The sequence below is a fragment of the Loxodonta africana genome, chromosome X (assembly GCF_030014295.1).
Source record: "Loxodonta africana isolate mLoxAfr1 chromosome X, mLoxAfr1.hap2, whole genome shotgun sequence".
Classification (NCBI taxonomy): Eukaryota; Metazoa; Chordata; class Mammalia; order Proboscidea; family Elephantidae; genus Loxodonta; species Loxodonta africana.
This window is the reverse complement of record NC_087369.1, coordinates 47,387,004-47,406,081: the sequence shown is the minus strand read 5'-3', so window position 1 is coordinate 47,406,081 and position 19,078 is coordinate 47,387,004. Positions and strand designations below refer to the sequence as shown.

Genomic DNA, 19,078 nt, shown 5'->3' with positions numbered 1-19,078 from the left:
CGTGAGACCAGGGACTGCCTGTGTTGTGTTGGGGAGAGTAGAATCAGACAGCAGACTCCTTCTCAAATCGGCCCAGCCTGCAGGAGTGAGTGTGTGTGTGTGTGAGAGAGAGAGAGAGAGAGACCCAGCTGTTATTGCTGTTAAAAAAAAAAAAATACCACCTCCCCTGGTACGATTCCTGTCCCCCTCGTCCTCTCTTGACAACACTGACCATAAGGCCTCCAGTCTCCCTCAGTCTCCCGTCCCCCACCCCCACCACACACACACACATCACCCAAGAAACCCAGTAGATGCACAGACAACTCACTGGGCAACTGGGTGGCCCAGGCCCAGACTTTCGGAATCTGGAAAACTCATTTACTGTCACAAGCAGTTCCTACTCCCTGCTCACTTGAGTGGGCCTCTGGGCAAGACTGTTTTTGCCCTGTGAAACCATCACACCCAGTGCAAATAACAAGCCAGGGGGAAACTGAACACAGTCTCAGATGGAAAAAGTAGGACTTCTCTTTGATACAGTGAAAACTGTGAGAGCCTGAACTCAACAGGACTGTCTTGTTTTCCTGGGTCTCGCAAGTTTTCCACTCTGTTTAGTGGAATATATTTGAGTTTTCCTTCTCTGGAAGGTTTCTGCCTTATGCAGGTTTCAGCTTTTGTAGGTTTTACTGTAATATAAAATGGGAGTTTCTTTCCAAATAAAAACATCGGCCATATAAAGGGAGGGAATTATATCTTTTATCAGAGCAATGTCTTCCAAGTATGCGGGCTTCTTTGAGGAGAAATATTACTTTACTCTGTGCAACTTTAGGCTAATAGGTGTCCCCAGAATTACTTTTTGTTCTTTGGAGCTCTGAGCAGCGGTTTTTAGGCAACACAGAATTGGGATGAACGGACTGGAAGGCAGGCAGACGGGATGAGGATCTGTACTTGGCTGTAGCCTCTGGCTCTTGCTGGACCACAAAGTGGGACTGTGTTTGATGTCTTGGGAGTGCTGCCGAGGCAAGACCGTGCCACCATACATAGGGGTGGCACTTCCCATGTGGGGGTGGGGAGGTGGGCCTTAGACTGGGGACAGGAAAAAAGTCCTTCACGGGAGTTTGGTGTCAGAAATACCGTGAGACCTTGGCATTGGCATTCTCAGGGTGGGTGGGCAGGGGGGATAGTTAGACCAGCCCAGACTCAATGGACCCTGAGGGGATATAGGCCTGGGGGTTCTGCCAACAGCCACGTTCACAAGTAGGCAGGTGTTTGTCTTTTCTTACTTCTCTTCCATTAGACCCAACCCTTCTTTAAAGTCTCACTCACTTCTCAGCCTGTTGTTCCCTCCTGCTGTCAAAGGTTGTGTGGAAGGGCCTAAACTGCCCTTGGGCCTGAGGAGCAAAGGGAAGAGCAAGATCCCTTCCCTTGAGGTCAGGGTGAGGACTGCATAGGGGACCAACAGCAGAGGGCAGCTGCGCCCAGCAGGCAGTATCCTCTAGAGGGCAGCATTGTGGCGGCCTGACAAAAAGATGGGTGGCCCCGAGGACTTTTCACCATCCTTGTGTTTTTTTTGTGTGTGTGTGTGAAATCACCCCAGGAGACTTCTCAGAAACAGCCTGGGTGCTTTATTTCCCTATTTCCCTGGAGAGGGACTATTTTCTAGCAATCAAACTTCTGGAATTTGAATATTGTACTTTCAGCTAAAAAAAAATTTTTTTTACATTTACATGGAAAACACTTTTTAAAGGTGAAAATATGACCCTTTTGTCTCTGCAATTTCTCTCCACCTTTTTGAAAGAACCACTATAATGAGGCCATAGCATTCCTGTTGGCCAAAGCCTATATTGTGTTCAGAAGCCTAGTTGGGGTGCTGGGGAGAGAGAACAATCGGGGCTGGTGAATCTCCCCAGATTTCCCCCTAAAGTCTAGTTCTTCTGACAGGTCTGAGAGTCCAGGCTTGATTCTAGAAGGTGAGCCACTAATTTTTTTTTTTTTAGTGCTTGGGGTCACTATGAGTCGGAACTGACTTGACGGCAGTGGGTTTTTTTTTGGTTTAGTGCTTTGGGGAAACCTGGTGGTGGACTGGTTAAGTGCTACAGCTGCTAACCAAAATGTTGGCAGTTCGAATCCACCAGGCGCTCCTTGAGAACTGTACTGGGCAGTTCTACCCTGCCCTATAGGGTCACCATGAGTCAGAATCAACGGCAACGGGTTTGGTTTAGTGCTTTGGAGCATTAAGATGAATATTCCCAGTTCTCCTCCCCTGGGAACAAAGAGGGACCATTCTTCTCTGCCTGTGTGAAGTTAAGTGTGACCACATGTCTTTTTTAGCCAATGAAATGTGAAAGGTGACGTGAGTTAGATCTGGATGGAAGGATTTAAGAGTGATACATGATCCTCCCAGGCTCTCTTCTGTTGCAACAATCCCTGGAACCTTGTCTGTAGACAGCAATGTCCTAAAGTAGTAGCTCCTTCATCAGCCTGGGTCCCTGAGGAGCTGCAATGAGCAGAGCCCCCCTAATGACCCCCAATGGACATGTAGCATGAGGAAGAAAGAAACCTCAGTAAGCCACTGAGGTTTGGGAGTTGTTTGTTACTACAGCATAATATGGCCCATCCTGACTGGTACACAAAGTTTTGCTTAGCAGAATCCATGGTAGCCAATATTTCCCAAGGTACTAATCAGGCAATCCTGGGGTGAGAGATTTCATGCTCAACATGGGAACTCTTCATTTCTTGTTCTCTCATGAGATCTTCGAGCCACAATTCACCAGGAACTCATTCCAGGCAACTCTGCATTTATTTGTCAGTCTGCAGCACCCACATTCCCACAATTCTGCTGGGCTGGTTAGCTCTATAAAAATCTGTCTCCCTGGAGGCTATTTCAGTGTTGACACTTGTTCAAAAACGTTCAGCCAAATAAATGTTCATTAAAAAGCTGGCCATCTAACTACCCAGGCAGAACGGGAGCAGCATTTTGAAGCTGATTCTCATGAACCCACTACAAACGAAAGGAAGGCTATTCCTCTCCGGGCATTGTCTTGTTCCTCAGTAACCCGGGCTGCAAGTCTGTGCTGTGGACTTCCATGGTTACACAAGTGCAGCGATCTGTTCTCTGGGATTCTCCTGATCCTCCCTCAGTTACCATGGCCACAACACACTGTTCAAACAAACATCATTTCTGACCTCATCTGATTCTCACATTTGAAAAGTAAGACATTTGGAGAGCTAATTCACTTTGAAACATTAAAACCAATCGACAGACTTAAGTTTTAGTAATGTGATAAAATGTAAGCAAGGCTACAACCTAGGAATCTCATTTTCCACCCATAAACCAAACCAAACCTGCTGCCTTCGAGTCTACTCCAACCCATAGAGACCCTATAGGAGAGAGTAAAACTGCCCCATAAGGTTTTTAAGGAGTGCCTGGTGGATTCAAACTTCCAACCTTTTGGTTAGCAGACGCAGCTCTTAACCACTATACCACCAAGGTTTCCTTTTTATCTTGACAACTGTTAAAATTTCAATTACAGTATATTTTAAGTAATAGTATTCTATCAATGATAAATTTCCTGATTTGGGTAATGGTATTGTGGGTGAGAGAATGTCCTTGCTCTTAGTAATTACACGCTGATGTATTGTGGGACAAAGAGCTAGATTTCACCTTCAGTATCTGGTTTCTGAAAACAGCCCAAGCAATTAAGGTACTCTTTGTCTTTCTAAAATAGTCAAGCAAGTAGGGGCTACACAGGCCCCATGCCTGGCAAACTAACTTCAGGAAGGGAGGGGGCATGATGCAGTCATCATGCATATTCATTGTGCATGCATAGTCATTGAGTTCCCAATGACTAGAGGACATGGAACCTTGGAGCGCTCTTTGATGTTTCGGGAATTGGTGAATTGGTGAGAACATTCATGTATGGGAGAGGGAGCAGCACACCCATGAGGACAATTGGAAGCCTCGGTGCTGGGACCTCTCCCAGACCTTGCCTGATGTGCCTCTTAGCTTGTATTCTTTCTGGTTATAACAAATGGATAACTATAAGTATAGATAACATTCTCCATGAGTTTTGTGAGCCATTCTAGAGAATTAACAAACCCACAGGGGCAATAAGCCAGCAAGGGCTGGCAGTACAGAGTCAATTTGTGTAGATCAGCTCTGGGTGCCTGGTGGTCAGAGAAAGGCTGCAGGGGCAGTTGGTGAAGGAGAGTGTCATTCTAGCTTGTGACCTAGTCCAAGGGTGCTAGAGAGAGGAATGGCAATATGGGAAGGTGAGGACTGGATCCACTTCTAACTGGGAATTGGATTCATGGTGATCCTTGCCACGCAGTTAGTGATAAAGGTGGGGTTTCCCCACCTTGCCCCTTTTATAGTGCAGTTTGTTTGCAGCCAACTCAAATTGTGAGTAAGAAATAATAATATGTAAAAAGAGAGATATAAAGCAACTATGGTAAGATGTTAACATCTTGGGAACCTAGGTGAATGGCCAAAATATTCACTGTATTATCCTTGTAACTTTGAAATGTAGGTTTAAATTTTTCCCCCCCAAAAAAATGCATGCTCCAGATCATTGTTGCCCAATTAGCGTCCAGGCCCTGGAGCAGTCCAAGTCAAAAAGAGTGAGAAAGTGTATTCAGGAGATGTATACATCGCGGGACCCCCCAGCAACACAGACTGTCTCTATGGAGTCCCAAAAAACAATTTTACATTACAGCTTATACAGAATTTTCACAAGGGTTAGAAGTGTCTTTGTAGCCTGCATATGGCATGGCCTGAGGAGTTATTCATCACAAGATAGTGACAAAAGACTCTTTATCAGACTAAAGAGATACATGCTAGACATCTCCTTATCAGGCTAAAGATAAACATGTCAGACATCCGTCTCTGGTTTCCCTGTCACAGGTGGTCAGACAGAACAAAGCAAAGTTATTTGCATCAGATCAAAGAACAAAGTCATTAACAAAGGTATACAAAGGAGGAGGCAGGCAGAGGAAGGGGAAGAACTTATAGGTTCATCATGGCCTTAGTTATGTCAAGCTCTCAGTTGCCCATTTTGAGAAGGAAAAAAACATGTTGGGGAGTATTAGGGTCACACCACTGTGGCTTCCAAACTATTTTAACCACAACCCACAATAAAAGTTGTACCAAACATCTTGTGAGATGAAGTTCTTAGGCTCGAAGGCCAAGGACCGTAGACTTGGGGGACATCTACACCAACTGGCACAACATAGTTCATAAAGACAAAGTTCTGCATCCTACTTTGATGAATAGAGTCTGGGGTTTTAAAAGCTTGCAAGCAGCTATCTAAGATACAACTAACTATTGGTCTCTTCCCATCTGGAGCAAAAGAAACTGAAGAAAATCAAAGACTCAAGGGAGAAATTAGTCCAAAGGACTAGTGGACCACATGAACCACAGCCTACATGACCCCGAGGCCAGAAGAACTAGATGATGCCCAGCTACCACCATCAATAGCTCTGACTGGGATCACAACAGAGGATCCTGGACAGAGTAGGAGGAAAATTGTAGAACAAAAAATCAAATTCACGAAAAAGACGGGACATAGACTGTAGGAACCCCTGAGGCTATTGCCTTCAGACGCCCTTCTGAACTAGAACTGACGCCATTCCCAGAGACCTGTCAGCCAAACCATAGACAGGCTCATAAAATAAACAATAACACCTGAGAGGAATACGCTCCATAGAACAATCAATTATTCAGGATCGAAAGGGCAAGATTTGCCCAGAAGCAAAGGTGAGAAGGCAGGAAGGAGTAGATAATTAGAATGAAAGGAAACGGGGACTCTAGGGTGGAAATGGAGAGAATGCTGACACATTGTGGAGAATGAAACCAATGTCACGGAACACTTTATGTACAAACTATCGAATGGGAAACTAATTTGCTCTGTAAACTTTCATTAAACAAAAGCATACATAGCAACCCAACACACACATACATACAGTTATAATTTGAACAAATGCATGTAATAATAAGTTGCACAAAACAATACTTACCCTTATAATGTTACATGTGATACTCTGTGACTTTTCTACTCTGGTCTATCATGACTTTTTTTAAAATGCTGTCCTGACTTACTGAGTTTATGACCACTAAAGACCACTAGTGGTTGAAAACTCATTTGAAAACTCCTGCCCTCAGTGGTGCTTTCTGCAACATTTTTAATACTAAACCTAGAGACACAGGAGAAATACTGTCCCCAGCTCCCTGAATCCATGTGGGCTTTGAAGAACCACCTCTTCAAATACAGAGAGGAACTGGGAACATTAAGAAGATTACAGCTTTCTAGAATGTTGACAAACGTAGTCATCATTGCACACGGTATAGAGAACAGCTTGAGCATGAAGTTAGCAGACATATGGCACTCATGGTCCATTATGAATGTGGGCCTGCTGTGTCCCACTCACGGTGGTTCTGCAGCTAATTATAGAGGCAGGCAGGGGAGGACACAGCCTGCAAAGGCTGCCACTGCAGCCAGTAACTGGGCTGAAAATGCTGCTAGTCCTGAGGTCGACAGCACAGTCCAGCTCCCTCATTTCCACTGCAACTCTGAGAAAGGAGGGCTTGTTAGGGCCCCTGGGGTGGGATCTGGCAGCCCTGCCATCTGACATAGCCCAGCCAGAGGCCATGCACACTTGCTCCAGGTACTGGTTTGCCCTGGCTCTGGCAGTCAGGCCTGGGAGCATCCCACGCCAACTCCCACCCTGGGGAATCTCTCAGCCCCTGCCCAGTTACTGGCTGTTTCCTTCCCTCTTGGGGATACACACCTAGGGAGACATCTAGTCTCCCTAACGTAGCATCTCTGTGTCCTCTGGATACTTCCCACAAAACGTTAAGAACGGAGGTTTTTTTTTTTTTTTAATAACTTTTATTGAGCTTCAAGTGAACATTTACAAATCAAGTCAGACTGTCACATATAAGTTTATATACACCTTACTCCTTACTCCCACTTGCTCTTCCCCTAATGAGTCAGCCCTTCCAGTCTCTCCTTTCGTGACAATTTTGCCAGCTTCCAACTCTCTCTATCCTCCCATCCCTCCTCCAGACAGGAGATGCCAACACAGTCTCAAGTGTCCACCTGATATAAATAGCTCACTCTTCATCAGCATCTCTCTCCTACCCACTGTCTAGTCCCTTTCATGTCTGATGAGTTGTCTTCAGGAATGGTTCCTGTCCTGGGCCAACAGAAGGTTTGGGGACCATGACCGCCGGGATTCCTCTAGTCTCAGTCAGACCATTAAGTCTGGTCTTTTTATGAGAATTTGGGGTCTGCATCCCACTGATCTCCTGCTCCCTCAGAAGTTCTCTGTTGTGCTCGCTGTCAGGGCAGTCATCGGTTGTGGCCGGGCACCATCTAGTTCTGGTCTCAGGATGATGTAGGTCTCTGGTTCATGTGGCCCTTTCTGTCTCTTGGGCTCTTAGTTATTGTGTGAGCTTGGTGTTCTTCATTCTCCTTTGATCCAGGTGGGTTGAGACCAATTGATGCATCTTAGATGGCCACTTGTTGGCATTTAAGACCCCAGATGCCACATTTCGAAGTGGGATGCAGAATGTTTTCATAATAAAATTATTTTGCCAATTGACTTAGAAGCCCCCTTAAACCATGGTCCCCAAACCCCCGCCCTTGCTCTGCTGACCTTTGAAGCATTCAGTTTATCCTGGAAACTTCTTTGCTTTTGGTCCAGTCCAGTTGAGCTGACCTTCCATGTATTGAGTATTGTCCTTCCCTTCACCTAAAGCAAAGAACGGAGGTTTTTATGGCCTCCTTGGAGATGCACGATATTGTCAGCATATGAAATGCTCTGAAAAATTCTATAGTAGAGAAACCTGCTTAACCTCTTTTTTTTTTTTTATCTTAGGATTTTACAAACTTATTTGTCCTCAGACCCCCTCTTTTTTCCTAGCCTGCCCTAAAGTTCCTTTGTGGCCAAGGCCATCTCTGGGAATAACTACGGAGTAAATTAAATTGATCTTTGTTTTAATGCTGTAAAAAAATTTCTGAGAACTCAAACAAAGTTGAAAACAATACTAGAGATTTATTATTTGATCAACAATTCATGGATTGGGGAACACACAGCTAAACCAAGTGTTCCAAAGAAATGTGGCAGCATCAGGGTTAATATAGTCAGAGGGAAACAAACAGAAGTCTGGGGCAGTTTTAGCAGGTTTTTCAGAGGTTCATTAAAATGTCCTTCAAATTCCTTTCTTTGAAACTTTAGTTTGCTTAAGAAGATAGATGTTGCAGTTTTCAGGAGGGGGTTGGGGGTCCATGCATGCTGAGCAGAGGCAGATAACCAGGAGTCTGTCTGTTAGGAATGCAGGAGTTGAAGACAAGGAACTGTTGATTATACATAAATCTACAGAAACAAGTTAATTACTATTTCTAAAAGGTTACTTATCATCTTAAACTTTTGTCCTACAAAACCAGGTAGTAGCCATGCTCTTCCAGCATGGCATAAGGGACTCCATGTTGATTTTAGCTTCCACAGCCACATTTTCCCCTTTTTGATCCAGCCTCCACTAGAAGGCACTGATGACCTAAAAGTGGAGTAACCTTTCTTCTGCTAGAACTTTTACTTCTTGTTGTTGATCACTCCATCATTTACCTTATTTCAGTGTCATATTACCTCGTGTTTATTTTCTTCACCTTGCCATGCTATCAGGCCTCCTCTTCAGGGTGAGTCATTTTGGAGTTTTATTAGTAGAAGTTTTAGGCCAAATTTGAGAAACTCCTTAGCCAGCCTGAAGAACATTAGCCAATACCTGTATACCAAAGGGCAAAAAGTTACACATTATTTCCTTGCCGAAAAGCACAAGTGATTAACATCAGTTCTTCTGCAGAGTGAGTAGATTTAGAAATACAATATTTGATTAGCAAAAAACAACATTTTATATTTATAAAATAGATACAAAGATGAATAGAAAGAAGCCAAGGAAAATTAATATTTTCTTCCACTATCCACCCCAAGAACTAAACCAATTGTTTAAAATATCAGTCAAAGAGAGAACAAGATTATTGAGATTTGACACGTTGTTGCAGATGGGAAACACAGTGAGTGATATTAGCACTACTATCAGGAATATAAACACAACAATCAGCTCTAACAATAGCACAGTTGCCTCCCTGAGCAGCCGTGAGAATGCTAAGAGCCATTCCGTTTTGGAGAACTACTCTTCTCATCATAGTCACTTTGGCATTTATTTCTTAGAGTCCATGGGTGGAATTATTTAAAACCTCCTGAATATATTTAGTTGGAACTTTGACATGTGCCGTAACATCTTCTAACCCTATTTGAGGTACAAAAATAGAAGCAAAATGATGATCTCATTGAAATACAGATCTGGATTAATGAGTTCTTAAAAGTAGAACATCAGCTAGAAGAGGTAAGTCAGCCAATATTCGAACTTGGGTCCAACTCAATCCTATAGTACATCTGTTAATCTATCCAGGTGGGAGCCAAGTCCAAAGATTACGGTCACATAACCAAGATGTGCCCTTTGGGCTAGTCAAATAGCAAGTATCAAGAGAAGAGAAAAACTCTTATCATAGGATATTCCATAGCCAGCATAGTGTTATTAGTTACTGAAATAGCTGATTCTTACATTAAAAGAGGGAAAGGAAAAAATGGTTTCTTATATCTAGAAAATGTAACATTGAACGTCAGCAATATTCTTATATAAAGCCCCTAGTAATCCTTTAGTCTGCTCAGTCCTATGTAGTTAGTTTTTGGTTCCATGCAATTCTGGATCAGCAGCAGTCTGAACACTTCATCAATTTCTACATAAGAGTTCTAGAAATCTTGATTCAGTCCAATAGTATCCATGTTAGAAATACAGTCCTTTTCATAAGTCTGATATAGTCCATTTTTGTTGAAATACTTTGGTCAAGCGTTTTCAGTGAGTCAGCAAAGTAAAACTTATTTGCAGATGACAAACTTAAAAATGGCCATGGTAAACTTATAATAATAATAATAATTCTTGAAAGTGAAACACCTGATAGAAATTAACTGCAAAAGTAATGCAAAGCCAAATAAAGTCAATTAAAAAAAACTTTAGACCGAAACATCTCTAAACATAATGATTAACCTTATTTTCAAAGAGCTTCAAATAGAACACAAAATAATTTTGAGACACTATACTAAATAGTCAAGACACAATGAGAATATACCAAGATTATCAAGTCTCTAAACATCTGAATAGTAATAAAAACTCCATGGATAAACTATGTGAATTCCCCAGTTAAAGCCATTGGTTTTGATGACAATAGATTCAAAGGAAACTAAGTTGTGAACAAGTTAGCAATTGAAATAATAATATTTATGTGCTTGTCATCTAATATCATGCAAACATCACTGACATAAATTTTAACTCAAAGAAATTTTGGGCTTTCTCTTGATTTGACATGTTTCATGTAACTCATAACAAATTAAATAAAACTGTTTTTAGCAGTTTTCTCTTTATGAAACACACACAAATCTTTTGTGGCTTTCCATGAAGTTTCAAAGTTGTTATGAGTTAATCATAGTCACTGAGAAACAATACTTGAGTTATTTAACCAAAGACCTTAAAGGTAAAAACCTTAGCTTTTTCCAAAGCCATGCAGCTTGATTTTCAACTCAGGAATTTATCCTGTTGAACCCTTGCTTTCAGGGCAGATTGCACAAACAATAAAATTAACTCTTCGATCCAATAATCAAAGAAAATTTTGTTAACAGTGAGAAACCCAATTCTTTGCTTTATATATATGCTATTTGACATTAAACCTCTTAAAAATTCTCATAAATTAACCCATTAAACTTTTACCAGCAGCAAATAAGAAGTCTGACAATATCAAATAAATTCCATTTTAATAGACCTTTTATAGAACCCCAAAACCAAACCCATGGCCGTCGAGTCAATTCCAACTCATAGTGACCCTTTAGGGCATTTTTAGAACTGACCCACAAGATTTCCAAGGAGTGGCTGGTTGATTCAAACTTCCAATCTTTTTGTTAGCAACCATAACTCTTAACCACTGTGCCACCATGTATATACATACATATATATATATATACGTATATGTATGTTTGTATATGGAGACCTGGTGATGCAGTGGTTAAGAACTCAGCTGCTAACCAAAAGGTCGGTAGTTCAAATCCACCAGCTGCTCCTTGAAAACCCTATGGAATAATTCTATCCAGTCCTATAGGATCACTATGGGTCAGAATTGACTTGATGGAAATGGGTTTGGTATATATATATATCCTTTCTCTGAGGCATAAAAAGTAAGAGCCTATAAACATCAGTAAGTTACCAAAAAATCTTAGAAATTAATTTAACCCTATATATTACAAAACATAATTACTGTTGAAGTAAAGTTTGTCTAAATAGTCTATATTTCCATTCAAACCCTTACCATTTCTTATATTTTCTCAATCTAACCTTAGATTTGTCCACAGGTTTTTTATGTTGGGGATCCACCCAATTTCCGGTAACTGTATTAAGGTAGCATTTTTCTTATTTTAGGCTTCATTAATGTCCACATTATTTATCCTATTTTGTTTTGTCTTTAAAAGGTTTTTGCCTGGTTGGGAGGGGTCTTTTCAAAGCTTTCTCTGGAGTAGTGAGCATCTCAGAGGCTCCTTTCAAGAAAGAATCAGTTAATATCAATTCATTTACATTAAATTTAATTTGGCCTATGTATTTTGAAAGATAACTAAATTCTTTTCCATCTAATTTTTATTATTCTCTTGGTAAGCAGTCTAGTCTTCTTTCTTCTCATTCTGGAATTAATAAAAACTACTCCTTTTCCATAAATAAAACACATTTCATATAATATCTAGCTTAAGTTACTTAGAGAGGTTTTGTTTTCAAAGTCGACATAAACATAAAAACCTCTGTTAAATGGATTCATTTTCATTAATTTCTGGGAATATTAGGACTATTTGACTTATGTAAGCACTTATTTATCATTAAACTGATCAGAGTAATTTCTTTGAAGGAATACTATAATGTAATTTAATAATACCATCTCATCCAGAGGTAGGAAATTATTACATTTTCATAGCCCTCTCTTTTGCATATTTTAAAGGATCCTTTAAGGAAACAATTTAGAATAAGTTGTCCGTTTTAAGGCCTTGTTATACCAATCAAAATAAACAATCCCTCCTTTTCAGTGCACCTTTCAAATAGACCAATTTGTATCAAATTTTTTCAGTGTACCTCCTGAAAGCCCAACTGATAAGACAGGCTCAAGAAGCAGTTTTTCTTGGAAGAGAAAAAAAAAACTAAGTTTTAAAAGACTGCCTCATGAGAAAAAAAGAAGAGAAAAACCAAGCAACTGTCAGTCACAGCTTCCAGAGACAAGACAAAAACTCAGACACAAAATGAGACAGAAATATTACCTAAATTCAGCAGTCTGTGAGGCCAGCTCAAAACCCAGGCTTATACTCAACACAAGACAAAAATATGGAGAAACCGTTTCTTAAAATGTATACAGCAATTCTTGGATGAGATTGACTCAGTTCAATAGAAAAACAGGTCCTAGACAAACTCGTTAACATGCCAGAGTCTCAGATGGAAGAATTTTATTCAGACCTTTAGACTAAAACTGAGCATTAAACAAAAGCTCTCTGAAAAGGACAATGCAAATGGGAACTCATTTTTCCAAAGTGATCACTGAGATTTCAAATTACTTCAAGTATATTCAGCTTATAGTGTTTTTGAACATGAAACCCAAACCAGCATCCTGGTAGGGGAGAAATCCAGGTTCATTTATCAAGGATGTTAAGAATCTTATTCTCTTAGGTTGAAACTTTGAATTCCCAGAGCCAAATAAAATTCCTAGCAGAGAGTCTGCAACGGGGTTTGGTCACTGTTTTGTTTCACAGTGTGCTTCTGTTGCATGAGAGTTTCCTTGCAATTGCTGGGCAGCCTAGAGCTCTGTTCCACCTCATGTCCCAGCTTATCCTTTCATGGGTGTCTTTCTGTCAGTGGCACAAGTGCTGTAAGGGCATGTAAGATGCTTGACCCATGCCCACATATTTTTGTGGCTTAAAGACTCTGGGATTCCTTTGTCACAACCATATGAAACCTAGTTTCATTCTTTCTGAACCTAATTCATTCTGCTGGCTAGAGACCTAGTCTCTTATTTTAGACCTTAAATATACTAATCTTTCCAGTTGGAAAGTACCCTAAAGTGGTCACTGATTTAACGAACTGTTGTTAAGGAGCTCAAACAAAAATCCAAATACAAACAACACCTACATCCATAGTTCTTGGCCATGCAGTGAGCCAGAGGAAAATCAGCTGCTTTCTTGGATTCAGCATACCCCACACTAAGACAGTCCTAAGCACTATGATTCACCAAACTCACAATAAATATTGGAGTTCACACTATCCATCAGGACAGCAGTTCCAAAGTTGACAATTCAAAATACAGATCAAAAAATAAATCTCAGGAGAGCTATTATGCAAGGCATGGAGCCAAGATTCCAAGAGGTTTCTTGTTTTTTATTTTTACCTGAGTAATCCTGAAATAAAGCAGAGACAAAGGAGCTCAGTCAGCTTAGCTTGGTACCAAAGCTCGAAACCAGCAATTAATCTTGTGATTGCAGAGGCTACCTAGGGAATCCCATGTCTCTGACACCAGAAATGTAAAAGAATTTCTGAGAATTGAAGCAAAGTTAAAAACTATACTAGAGATTTATTGTCAGATCAGGGAACACACAGCCTAAACCATGTGTTCCAAAGAAATGTGGCAGCACTGGGGTTAATAACAGTCAGAGGGAAACAAAAAGAGTTCGAGAAGTCCTGGCGGTTTTAGCCATTTTTTCAGAGATCCATTAAAATGCCCTTCAACTTCCTTTCTTCTCTGAAATGTCAGTTTGCTTAAGAAGACAAATGTTGCAGTTGGGGGGAGGGGGGCGGATAAGGATGTGGTCTGTGCCTGCTGAGCAGAGGCAGATAACAAGGCATCTGCTTGTCTGAAATGCAGGAGTTAAAAAGGAGGAACTGTCGATTATGCATAAATCTACAGAAACAAGCTAATTACTATTTCTAAAAGTTAGGTTACTTATCATCTTTAATTTTTGCCCTGTGAAACCAGGTAGTAGCCACGCTTTTCCAGCATGGCGTAAGGGACTCCATGTTGGCTTTAGCTTCCACAACCACAATGTCTCTTAACACATCTCAGACCCCAGGAACCACCCTCTTGCTCTAAGGCCTGCTACCATCCCCCTTCTCTCATGCCTGGTCCACCTTCCTGGACCCCAATGTCCCCAGGCCCCTGGGGGAGGGGGAGGAGGATTGTGGTCTTAATGGGTTACCCTGCCAGGAGAAATGGCACAGTCCTTAGTACTTAGCCAATGGACCGACTGTAAGTCAGGCATTGCAGGCACTGTTGCCTGGAGATGGGGGGAAAGGGATTTTGCACCCCTAGGAGATTCCAGTTCCTAGCCTTCCATGTTCACTCTTGCTTCTCGTTTCCAACTGATGCCCATATGACAAGGCCAAAAATCCACAGCCTCCCTCCTCCCCCATGTGGCATTTCCCAGGGTTCTCCTCTTCCTAGGGCCAGCTCTGGAGGCAAACTGTTCCTTCCACCCTCAACTGGCATCCTCATGACCTGCAGCCATCCTGTCCCTCCCTCTCTAAGCACCCTCCCCCAAGCCCAGTTAACCAAACTTTCTTTTGCTGGCCAAGGCAGTTTGGGCCACTCCAGTGTGTCAGGATCAGTCCATATGCAGGCCAAACACCACATGCTGGACCACATTGCACAGAAGATAAGAGATAAGTAGAATTGTGGTCTTGCAGCCCCAGCATCCCACCCCATGGGAGGGAAGGCTGCTGGACAATGAGGTGTTGGCCAGCACCTCAGTGGTGTTGGCCACCTCCTCCACCGGGGCCCTAGGGGCCAGCAGCTTGGAGAGGAGGCTGCTGAACCTGCTCACAGTGGTAGCTGCTGGCTCTGGGGATGGGCCTGGACTGGTTGCAGTGAGGTTCAGCTCCTTCGGGTCCACACAGAGGCCGTCAGAGGAGTGCCCAAAGGCCACCTCGCTGAGGTCCAGGCCAGCCACGGAGCCCGGGGAGGTGCACAGCATGTCGGCCACGTGCCCAGAGCTCTCCATCCAGTCCCGCAGCCACTCCAGGCGGCAGTCACAGCGCCACGGGTTTCGGAAGAGGAATAGGTGGCCCAGGAAGAAGCCGGGCTGGAAGGCGGCCCAAGCTAGCACAGTGAGGCGGTTGCTGTTGAGGTGCAGCGCCAGAAGGCCCGAGAGGTTCTGGAAGGAGCCCTCCTCCACGAAGGCGATGCTGTTGCGGTCCAGGTAAAGCAGCTCCAGCTCTGCCAGGTCTGCGAACCAGGTGCGTTCCACTCGGCCCAGAGCATTGCCGCCCAGGTTAAGCGTGCGCAGGCGGCACAAGCCTCGGAAGGCGTCGGCGGGCAGCCCGGCCAGCAGATTGTCATTGAGCAGCAGGTGCTCCAGGGCGCTGCAGTCACGGAAGGCGCCGGCTTGCACGGTGCGGACATGGTTGGCCTGCAGGCTGAGCGAGCGCAGACACCGCAGGCCCTGCAGTGAGCTGGAGGCCACTGCTTCGATCCGGCCGCGCTCCAGGTGCACGTGCGTTAGGTTAGCCAGGCCGCGCAGGGCCCCGGGCACGCGGCGGAACAGGTTGTCGAAGGCGGCGAGCTCCCGCAGGGCGGGCAGCTCGGCTAGGAGGCGCTCAGGCACGCTGAAGAGGCGGCAGGAGGCCAGGTCGAGGCGGCGCAAGCGACCAAGCGCGGCGAAGGTGCGCGCGTGCAAGTAGCGAAGGTCGCCGTTGTGCGCCAGGCGCAGCTCAGCCAGACCCGACAGGCCCTTAAAGGCACCGGGCGTGATGAACGACAGGTTGTTGTGGCGCAACGACAGGCGGCGCAGCGATGGCAACGTGCCGAAGGCCCGCTCGCCCAGGAAGCGCAAGCCGTTGCGGTCCAGGTCAATGGAAGCCGCCTCGCACGGGAACTCGGCCGGCACACGCAGGAGGCCCGCGCGGTCACAACGCACCGAGCAGCCGCGCTCAGAGCTGCTGCAGACACAGGCGGTAGGGCAGGTGCGCACGCAGGCTTCCGTGGCCCAGGCGCCGGGCAGGCCCAGCACCATCGCTGGAGAGTGGGCAGGGGGCAGAGGAGAAAACACAAAAACAGAGCAACAGTTAGCTGAAAGGTAGCCCTAGGTAAAATCTTACCTTACCACGTGGCTGGATGCACGGCCTTCCGCCCAGTGCCCCCACCACGCCTTGCCTTCTCCTCCCTTAACTGTTCTCTTACCTCCTGCAAGGCCACACGTTTTCCAAATGGCCTCTTCCAACCTACTAGGCCTTACACAGGTTTCCCCACCTAAAACACCCTCCCCTTTGCATTCCAGATATCTTAATCGACAAAACCCAGAGCTAATCCGGGCATCTGATTTCCATTCTAAACTCCCTCCTGCCTGTATCATCACTTCTTGTTGTTAGTTGCTGTCCAGTGGATTCCTACTCAGACAACCCAAAGCATGCAGAGCAGAACCGTGCTTTATGGGGTTCTTAAGGCTGTGACCTTTCAGAAGCAGATCCTCGGGCCCTACTACCTAGGTGCCTCTGGGTGGATTTGAACCGCCAACCCTTTGGTTAGTAATCCAGCACTTAACCATTTGCACCACAGGGACTCTTGGAATGAGGCACAGGGCTTGTTGTTTGCCTGGGTAGGGGGACCTTGAGGGCATCACTGTGGCCTACATTCTAGTCCTGTGCTGTCCTATACGGTAGCCACTAACCGCGTGTGGCTATTGGCTATTTGAACTGTGGTTGGTTCACATGGAGATGTGCTTTGGTGTAAATGGTTACTGCCCTTGGCTGCTAACGGAAAGGCTGGAGGTTGGAGTCTACCCAGAGACACCTCAGGAGAAAGGCCTGGTGATCTAGATCTACTTCTGACAAATCAGCAGTTGAAAACCCTATAGAGCACAGGTGTACTCTGACACATGTGGGGTTGCCATGAGCGGGAATCTACTTGATAGCAACAGGTTTGGGTTGGTAAGTGTAAAATACACACCAGATTTCAAAGACTTAGTACCAAAAAAAAAAACTGTCATTAATTTTTTATATGGCTTACATGTTGAAATTATATTTTGGATATACTTATTGTCTTAAATAAATTATTAAAGTTAATATCACTTGTTTATTTTTAAAAATGTGGCTACTAGAATATTTAAATGTGGTTCACATTATACTTCTATTGGCCAGAGCTGCTCAAGGCCCTCCCACCATAAGAATTAAATTTCTGAAAACCCCCACTGTGGAAATACAGCCATCACGGAAAGAGAGAATTAGGGAGCAGAAGGCTGAGAATAAACTTATGTTTTTGTTTCTTTAACAGTCACTAAAATTAAACCATAAGGACAGCATACTAAATAAATTTATTAATGACCTTCTCATACATCTCAAAAGAATCCTCGTGGACACTGCTGTACAATTAATTTCCATTCACCAGTCCTTGCTCTTTAGAAACTTTTTTACATCATCACGGGAAAGAAAACCAAAACCAAACCCGTTGCTGTCGAGTCGATTCCGACTCATAGCAACCCTATAGGACAGAGTAGAACTGTCCCATAGTTTCCAAGGAGCACCTGGTAGACTTGAACTGCTGACCTTTTGGTTAGCAGCCACAGCACTTAACCACTACATCACCAGGGTTTCCTGGTGCTTATCAATTACTTTTGTTCTGAGCATTTGAATGGAGGATCAGATAAAGACTTCAGAAGCCCTCCAATAAGCAGGCTTGCCACCACAGGAAAGCTGAATGGCATGGCCTGCTGCACTATGGAAGCCAGAGACCCCAAACCCAAACAGTCTCAAGGACCACTGGAAAAGGCACCGTAGGGGATGCACAGTTTGTATTTTCTGGCCAGCAGCAGCTCGCAGGTGGAATGTGCTTAATGTGAAATTCCTGCAGAGGAACAAAGGGTATCCAGGCATAAAACTGCCCACTGATTCATAATTTCTACCTCTCCCCATCATTGTTGTTAGTTGCCCTCGAGTCACCTCTGGCTCATGGCGACCTCATATATAACAGAACAAAACATTCCCCAGTCTTGTACCACCTTCAGGATCCTTGGTATGTTTGAGTCCATTATTGTGGCTATTGTGTCAATCCATCTCATTGAGGGTTTCCCATGTTTTTGCTGACCCTCTACTTTACCAAGGATCCCTGGATGGCACAAATGGTTGAGCGCTTGACTCCTAGCCAAAAAGTTGGTGGTTCAAACCCACCCAGAGGCACCTCAGGAGACAGGCCTGGCAATATGCTTCTGAAAGGTCACAGCCTTGAAAATCCTATGGAGCAGTTCTAGTCTGTACACACGGGGTCACCATGAGTTGGAATCAACTCGATGTCAATTAACAAGAACTATTTTACCAACTATGATGTCCTTTTCTAGAGACTGGTCTTTCCTAATGACATGCCCAAAATAAGCAAGTTGAAGTGTTGCCATCCTCACTTTTAAGGAGCATTCTGGTTATACCTCTCCCCATCAGTACTCTCAAATTCCTAGCAAACACACCTGGCCTACCATTCAGTCCTTCCCACTGGGCCTGCCTGGCTTCACCAAGCCCCTGTGGGAACCTGAAGTTTTGCCATGCAAGGAGTGTGTAAAATACACTTGTTGCTGCCTCAGTAGGTTTGCTCAGCTTCCAGTGTCTTTTCGGTTCATTTCTTGTGGACACTCCATGTTTTCTCAGCTGCTGGGAGAGGGATTCAGCCCTTTCAGACTTGGCTTGGGAACCCTCAGAACTTTGAACACCCCTTCAGTTGTCAGCTGTCACTAGTTCGACGTTCTGATGTTGAGAAGGCTCGGCTTAGTTTTTTCTTCCCCCTAAAAACTGTGAGATAGAGACCAAACTTCCAGCAAAGTTCTTGGGCAGGTGCTGAGCTTGGCTGTGAACAGGGCCACTGCTGGGTTGGAGACACATTCTGTTAGAGAGACAAGGCCAAGAATGTAACCTTAACTCCAGGCTTCATCTGGGCAGAGACCAAACCTCCACCAACTCTTCCAACTAGGTTAAGTAGAAGGCATCAGATTGCCTGAC

At 44.1% G+C, this 19,078-nt stretch overlaps 1 protein-coding gene across 3 annotated transcripts in view; it reads right to left on the bottom strand.

Moving 5' to 3' along the window:
* Window positions 1-1,144: 1,144 nt before the first annotated feature.
* The window catches only part of NYX (nyctalopin), a 53,861-nt gene continuing 35,927 nt past the window's right edge, over window positions 1,145-19,078 (bottom strand). Inside the window, exons 1-2 of one of the 3 annotated variants that reach the window (XM_064278169.1) lie at window positions 14,926-19,078; window positions 1,145-8,758 (exon numbers count right to left, since the gene is read on the bottom strand). The exon at window positions 14,926-19,078 is cut by the window's right edge and continues 14,335 nt beyond it. In XM_064278169.1, the coding sequence (XP_064134239.1) occupies window positions 8,729-8,758; window positions 14,926-16,113 (1,218 nt within the window). In that variant the 5' untranslated portion in view covers window positions 16,114-19,078 and the 3' untranslated portion in view covers window positions 1,145-8,728. The other 2 variants (XR_010319763.1, XM_064278168.1) reach the window with 2 other exon arrangements.